Source organism: Oryx dammah, unplaced genomic scaffold, assembly GCF_014754425.2.
Source record: "Oryx dammah isolate SB20612 unplaced genomic scaffold, SCBI_Odam_1.1 HiC_scaffold_13, whole genome shotgun sequence".
Lineage (NCBI taxonomy): Eukaryota > Metazoa > Chordata > Mammalia > Artiodactyla > Bovidae > Oryx > Oryx dammah.
Window position 1 is genome coordinate 14011651 of NW_024070197.1, and position 7778 is coordinate 14019428.

Sequence of the window (7778 nt, forward strand, 5' to 3'; positions counted from 1 at the left end):
GCGGGGCCGGCGACGAGAAGGGGAAGGAAGCGGAGGTGCCGGACGGGCGCGGGGCGCGGGCAGGAAGCAAGGAGGGGTGGCGGGGCTGGGGCCTCCGGAAAAACGCCCCAACTTCCTGCCCCGCCAGAGCCAGGAAGCGGGAGCCGGGACACCGGGCCCGGGATCGCCGAGCCCGACCTCGGGCGCCCCGCCGGTCACCACCCCGCGCGGACACCAGGTACATCGTCCCTGGCCCCGCCCGGCCTCCCTCCCCTCGGCTGCTAGGGGAAGTGGGGAGGAGGAGAGAGGGGGCTGGGCGCTGCTGGCAGTAGAGGGGCCTCCTACTGGCCCGGCTAAGCCAGCAGCCGCTCCTCCCTGGGCCTCAGTTTTTCCATCTGTCAAAGGGGACAAAGAGAGGAGAAGTAATACTTGCTGAGGGCCCGGAAGGTGAGATGAGGGCTGCAAGCCCGGGGTCAAAGCTTCCCAACCGTCCGGCGGAGGACGGATGATCACTCCCATTGCACGAGTGGGGAAACTGAGACCCAGGGAGTAAAACCAACTCGTCCCAGGGCACGCACATCGTGAGACTAAGTGGAGTTGGGATTTGAACTCGCAGGTGCTTTCAGCCAAGCGCCGTCCTCCAAGCCTGCATACTTGAGAGCCACTCAAAGGGGAAAGTGGCAATAGGCCATAGGCTGTCTTGAAGCTGAAAGTTGCAGAACGCGTTTGAAAGCATTTTTTGGAAAGGTCTTTTTCTGGGTTGGGTCAGGAATTATACCCTGGGAAATAGGTTGTAGGGGACAAAAACTGGAGATCGTTCCCCATTGTACAGATGGGAAGACTGAGGCCCGAAGAGAGGTATTTACTTTTTCTGCATGTTAGATAGAAAGGATTTTGTTTTGCAGGATTTTGTTTGCAAAATCCAGGATTTTGTTTTGCAGCCCCAGCAGAAAGTGTGCCGGGGGTGTCTGGGGGGGTGGGCACTGCCGGGAGAATTAATGTATAGGCGTTGGGAATTCAAACGGTCCCACGTTAGGGCGGCGAGATAGGACGGGGACCCCAGTCTGGGGGGCGCGGCTAGGGGTCGGGGCGACTCCGTGATCTCGGGCTGAAGGAACACTGATCTGGGGGCTGGAACTATCCCCGCCTCCGGCCGGGGGGCGGGGAGCAGGGGGCGGGATCCAGGAGAGTGACGGGGGCAGTCGATATACGGAAACGCCAGCCCTCCTAGACAGGCCAGAGCGGCCCTATCTGGCCTGCGTGGCTCAGCGGAGAGCTAGAGCGGCCGGCAAAGAGGAGTAGAGTTTTCTGGGCTGGAGCCCGGCAGGAGCGGGCTAGAACGGCGGGCGGGAGGAGTGGAGCTGGACGCAAAGGCCTACTCTGGGCTGGCTAGAGCGACTCCGAGTCGGGGGTGGGGGAGCCCGAGCCGGCGCGCGGAGGCTTCGGTTCTGGCTGCTGCGGTGCTTCGCCTCCGACCTGGAGCAGGTGAGGGACGCGGCCCCCGGCGGGCGTCAGACCCTGACACCACACGTCCTCCGCAGCATCCCTGACCATGCACGCTGCCAAGTCCCGTGTAGGATTTAGGGCTCGTGTACACCCGCCACGTCCTACATATGATTTGGGGCTTGTGTAGACCTGCCACGTTCCATGTAGATCACTAGATCCTACAGACCCTCTAAAGGGTCCTGATGACCCCGCGTGGGGGTGCGGCTCCTTACAGAAGGGGGGTTTCGATACATCAATAACATCTGCTAGAATCCGGGGCCCTGTGGGCCGTGGGTCTCGGGGACCACCAAACTCCCCTATAGAATTCTGTACCCCTTTTAAATCTCCAGAGGTCCCACACACTGGCTTCTTTCCCTTATGGACTTAACGATCCTGTGTGACTTATGGTCCTGTGGACCAAGGGTCCTTGTAGACCACCATGTGTCAAGCAGAATCCGGGGCCTTAGGCATTCCCAGGACTAACCTTGACTACTCTGTGTTTTAGTTTCTTTAAGGCTCCCAGAGGTTCTTGGAGACCAGGGTCATCCACTCAATATCTTATAGTCCCTGAACTGTGAGTCACTCAGTTGTGTTCGACTCTTTTCGACCCCGTGGACTGTACAGCCCGCCAGGCTTCTCTGTCCATGGAATTCTCCAGGCAAGAATACTGGAGTGGGTAGCTATTCCCTTCTCCAGGGGATCTTCCTGACCCAGGGATTGAACCCGGTCTCCCTCATTGCCGGCAGCTTCTTTGTGGTCTAAGCCACCAGGAAAGCCTGATGTAGACCCTGAGCCCTGCATAATACGCAGGCGCCCATGTAGTCCTTGCGCATGCCCACTTTGTTCTCGGAGCTCCACCGTTAGGGACCTTGCCAACCTGCCCTCATCTCCACAGCCCCATGCACGCAGCACCCTCTCTGCTGGACCGCAGGCCTTGTCAGTTGCCTTTAGAGCCATCTGACCGCTTCCACCTGTCACTGTCTAACTTTGCAGGACTCCTTCATGACCCATCTTTTAAGGAGCCACCCTCCTCCCCAGTCCTCTCTGAGCCCAGGCCTCTGTGGAGCAGCTGAATCCAGTCTGAACTCCTGCCCAGGCCACGGTGTCCACATACCTGGACACCATAGGGAGACCTGCTATGTCTCAGCTTTGATTGAGATTTCCGTTTCCTAAGGTGGGCATGTGGATTCCCCACGCTCTCAAAGCAGCACATTCTGGGAGTTAAATGCATAAACTCTGGAGCCAGCCTGCCTGGGTCAGAATCCTGGCACTGCCTCTTATAAGGTGTGCCTCAGTTTCCTCCTCGTTAAAATGGGAATAATAGCAGTAATAAGACAACTGCTCAGGGTCACTGAGAGGATTGAGTTTATACCTGTCAAGCACTAATACTGTACTTCATGGCACTTAGTACACATTACACGTTAGCTATTATTTCCTATCGTGGTGATGAGGAGTGAAGGAAGTAATACATAACAAGTGCATGTTCCGAGGCCTGCCTGGCACCTAAGCATTTGCTCAGATAAACCTTCGTCCTTGCCCTGGCCCTTTTGGAATCACCCCTGCCTCTGTCGAACTTTTTCCACCCACCCCTGAGTGGGATGAGCGTGGACCCTCCGTGTCCATGGTCATGCCTTCCAGCCCAGAAGCTGCAGCTGGTGGCCTGGTGAAGGTTTTCTGTCTCGGATGGGAGTAATAATAGCTTGGGGCTGCTTGTGGGTTATGAGGCTTCAGTGAGTTACTTGTGAGAAGCACTTAGAGCAGCGCCTAGCACACTGTAAGTGCAGTGTAGGTTCAGCTCTCATAATAAATAATTGCTACTATTCTTCTGCCTTGGTTTGCAACTTTATTTATGTGAACATTTAACAATGCTCAGATCTGAAGTCACCCAAGCTTGGATGTTGGACAAACACACTTTATGGAAAAGAATCAAAATGAGGCCTGCTTGGGTGAACCCATAGGATGGCACTTGGACACTCCAGAAGGCATCATTGTTTAATGATCAGAGTCAAAAGGCTGGCTGCCGTTTATTGAGTGTTAGGGAGGAGGCCAGTGGACGAGAAGGATGGGACTCAAGCGACGAGGGTTATAAATAGCTTTGGGCTGTGGGGAGAACCGCCCCCCCTCGTGGTACACCCACCCGTTTCCACAGCTCCTTCCTGCCTGACACATGGGCTCAAGTGGCATTAGTCAGACTAATTAAGAACACCGACGATGTTGGTGGGAAGATGAGAGACACAGCGAGAGATGGGAGAGACAGCGAGAGATGGGAGAGAGAGGCGAGACAGTGAGCGACACGGACAGGTCGGGGACAGTGGCTGCAGGAACCAGATGTGGGGAGACAGAGGCCGAGAAGAGCGAGGAGGGGAGATGGGGAGCAAGAGAAGATAGCGTGGGGCCTCGGCGGATGTGGGGGGAGGGCAGGCAGAGACGGTGAGGAAAATGAGCCGGGGCTGAAGGAAGGGAGCGCGAAAATGAAGAGTCAGGGAGGAAAGAGGCAAAAGACAGGAGGCAGACTCAAGGGAGAGGCAGCCAGGCAGCGGCAGCTGGGGAGAGGCAAGCTGGCAGACAGACAGAAGGGACAGGTGGGTGTGGGGGGAGGGAGAGAGGCACCTGCGGGGATGAGCTCTCTGATGGCCGTCCCTTACTTCCTGGGATGGGAGCCGGAAAGATGCCAGGGCCCCGGGGGAGAGAAGTGGCTTTGAGGCCTCTTGGTCCCTGAAGGAGGAGGGTTCGCAGTTTTGTTTTCTTCTGTGGCGAGAGCTGGGGGTTGGGGGATTTGCTATTGTGATTTCCTGTCACAGGAAGTGGGGCTGGTGGGTTCAGAGGCAGCATCCTGTGCCAAGCCTGTCGCAGGTCAGAGGCAAGCCCCCACACCCCAGTCATCTCCCTCCCAGCTCCCCTCTAACTTTTCCAACTCTGTTGGCCTGCAAGCCCAGCCCCCCTGGGGCCCAACTCCCCAACCCCTCCTCCCTTACTTAGATCCAAGAGCCCCCAGGCCCTTCCTTCATCAGGGGACCTCAAATCGCAGGCTCTTGGGCCACAGCTCTCTCATGGACCCAGGCTCCTGGCCTCCAGCTCCCCTCAACACGCGGCTCCCTGTCCTCGGGCTCCCCGCCCTGGCTGGCCTCTGAAGGGCTCTTTGTCACCACACAGAGGCCCCATTGAGCTGTGGAGGCCGGGATGGGGGCGGAGAGGAGGCTGTTTACTCACCTTCGCACCTGGGCCAGGAATCTGTGAGTAACCGCCCTGCTCTCCCCACGTCCCACCCCTCTAACCGCGGCCCCTCCTCTTCCCCCAGCCCGGCAGTGCCCATGGAGGCAGAAGACGTCGCCCGAGGGGCGGTGAGTGGAGAGGGCTGAGGGGTGAGGGAGTTGGGTGGGGGGCTGCTGTGCGGCGGGGAGCAATGTGGGCTGAAGCCATCCCTCCCTTTCCACAGGCCCCAGGGCCCCCCCGACCCGGCCTGGTGCCCGTCAGCATCATCGGGGCAGAGGACGAGGATTTTGAGAATGAGTTGAAGATGGTGAGAGGGAGGCGGGCTGGAAAAGCCTCTGTCTCAAGCTCCCCGGGGCCCCAGCCCTCAAGCCCCATGCTCAGCGTCTGCGCCGGCTTACACCCTGTTCTCCATCCTCTGATGCTGTCATTTGGCCTTCTGTCTCTGCCCATCTCTCTCTCTTTTTTAAAGATGGATTTAGTTTATTTTTTGGTTGTACCGGGTCTTCATTGCTGAGCTCGGGCTTTCTCTAGTGGCAAGCGGGGGCGAGGCGGGGGGGCGAGGCGGTGGCTTCTCTCCTGTTGCAGATCATAGGCTCTAGGCACATGAGGGCTTCAGTAGTTGCTGCACGTGGGCTCAGCAGTTGAGGCGCCCGGGCTTAATTGCTCTGCAGCATATGGGGTCCTCCCAGACCAGGGATCGAACTGGCATCCCTTGCATTGCAAGGCAGATTAAGCCCTGGACCAACAGGGAAGCCCCCATCTCTCTTTCGTCCTCCTAATACCTCCTTCCTCACCCCCTCACCCCATCCTCAGTGCCTCCTTTTGATATCACAGCACAAGCTGTCAGCCGGTTTACTCTGATTGCAGTTTTTATCGCTGCCCACTCCCCGAAATGACAGCACAGATCCTTGTTCCACCTCTCCTGATTTCTCTCTTCACCACCCACCGTTAGAACATGAAGTCTCATCCATCCTCCCCACCCCCTGACTGGCCACCATCCCAGCAGTGGCACCATCAGCACCCCCACCCCCCAGCTTGTATCCTTTGGGGGACGTGCTGGGGAAGAGGGGCGAGAATCAAGCCCCAAGCCCCTCCTCTGCCCCCCTCTGTCTCACTCCCATCCCCACCCCACAGAACCCCGAGGAACAAAACCAGTTCCAGAACCTGGATCAGGTGAAGCGGCGCCCGGCCCACCTCATGGCCCTCCTGCAGCACGTGGCCATGCAGTTTGAGCCGGGACCCCTGGTGAGGGCGGGGCAAGGGAGGCACAGGGGCGGGGCTGGGAGGCACGGGGCGGGGCTGGGACCGGCCGCAGTGTTCAGTGCATTAGGCCCGTGAGGATGAGTCAGGAAGGTCTGGGAAAGAGACCCAGAGCACACAGCTTGAGAGCCAGGAAGCCAACCATGGGGTCCAGACAAGGTTGCACCTGCCAGTGTAAATTTCTGAGCAAAGCAGGGTGCAGTTTCGCAGAGCAACGGAGAATCCAGCAACCTGGAGAAAAACCATGCCCCAGCTGCTCTCCCATGCCCATGGCAGCATCACCCGTCAGTGACAGCGCCCTTAGCCCCAGAATCTTAAGTTCTCTGCAGGTGCTTCCAGTCAGTGCTTCAGGGCTGGTGGTTGGGAGAATGCCAGTAGCCTTCTCAGGCCTAGGCAGCACAGCAGGCCCTGGTCCAGAAACAAGGAGACTACTACAAGCAGCCCACGAGGCACAGAGGACATCATGGATGCTACAGAAAACTTGTATCAGGCAGAAAATACCGGAGTGGTGTGGCTGCAGAGCCATACTATCTGGGAGATGCCTACAGAGTCTAGAGAACCTGGCAGGTGACTTAGGGAGGAAGAAGGCCCAGTGCTGGCTAGAGAGGGCTCTGTGGGTTGGGGTCCTGCCCCATGAGGACCCCACACAGCCCAGCATAGGCCGGGAGTTGGGCTTAGACCAGGGCACTGCTCTGTACCGGACGTGGGTCGTAGTGCTGGTTGCTCAGTCGTGTCTGATTCTGAGACCCCATAGACTGTAGCCCACCAGGCTCCTCTATCTGTGGAATTCTCCAGGCAAGAATACTGGCGTGGATAACCATTCCCTTCTCCAGGGGATCTTCCCAACCCAGGGATCAAACACAGGTCTCTCACAAAACAAGCAGATTCTTCACCATCTGGAACCTCCAGGGAAGCCCCCTCCAGAAAACAAGGAAACTGATGGAAGTGGCAGAAAGGGATGCCTGGGCGGCAGGGGGGGGCGGGGGAGGTGGGCGCAGAGAGAAGGCTGTACTGACTGACACCAAAGTTTCAGAAACAGGAAATTGTCAGAAAAGTGTTCTCCCCCAAAGCCTTCCCTAATGCCTGGGGGCACTGGCCCTCTGGGCAAAAGAGTCCCCCTGCTGAGCCTGAGTGTTTCTGGAGCTTGAGCTCCTGGAACTTAGCCCAGGGATTGTGCTGGTTGCTGTGTCCCTTTCCAGATGTGGAAACTGAGGCCTCGCCAGGGCCAGGGTGTGACTAACGTGACCCAGATGGCCTTTGGTGTTTTGAGCTTTGTCCTCGTGCTCTTCTCTCACCTCATTGGCTGGAGCGGCCGGGAGATGGTTGTGGTCACCTGGGCTGCTTTCTGTTAGCCTCAGATTGAGTTTTTATTTTTTTGGGAGGTGGGGCGGGGACAGGCATAGATTCCTGGGGCGAGTCCTTAGCCGACTGAGAGCATGTCCCTCACTGGAGGAGAGTCTGCCAGGAGCCAGGACAGGTTGGAAGCCCCACAGTATTGCCAGTGTCAGCCAGCAGAGGGCTCCTCCGCAGGCAAACTCCGGGAATGCTTGACGAATGAATGAGTGAGCGAGCGTCACTCGTCCTTCTGTTTATGTGCTTAGCCCCGCTGTGCGCTAGGCCCAGAGACACCGATGGATCAGAACCTCCTGGCTGCCACACACACACACACACACACACACACACACCCACCCCTTGAGTAACACAGTATTGCTTTGCAATGGAGAGTCGCAGAGACAGACTGCCAGACACACACACATACACACACACACACACACACCCTTGAGTAACACAGTGTTGCTTTGCAATGGAGAGTCGCAGAGACAGACAGACAGACACACACA

General features: G+C 57.7%; 1 protein-coding gene across 5 annotated transcripts in view; it reads left to right on the forward strand.

The window, feature by feature from the left end:
- Positions 1-3: 3 nt before the first annotated feature.
- ARHGEF1 (Rho guanine nucleotide exchange factor 1) overlaps positions 4-7778 on the forward strand; it is a 20440-nt gene continuing 12665 nt past the window's right edge. For 2 of the 5 annotated variants that reach the window (XM_040252664.1, XM_040252668.1), the window contains exons 1-4: positions 21-217; positions 4763-4805; positions 4901-4984; positions 5812-5922. In XM_040252664.1, coding sequence (XP_040108598.1) covers positions 4776-4805; positions 4901-4984; positions 5812-5922 — 225 coding nt within the window. In that variant the 5' untranslated portion in view covers positions 21-217; positions 4763-4775. Of the gene's footprint in view, positions 218-1190; positions 1465-4762; positions 4806-4900; positions 4985-5811; positions 5923-7778 lie in introns of those variants that run through there. The other 3 variants (XM_040252667.1, XM_040252666.1, XM_040252669.1) reach the window with 3 other exon arrangements.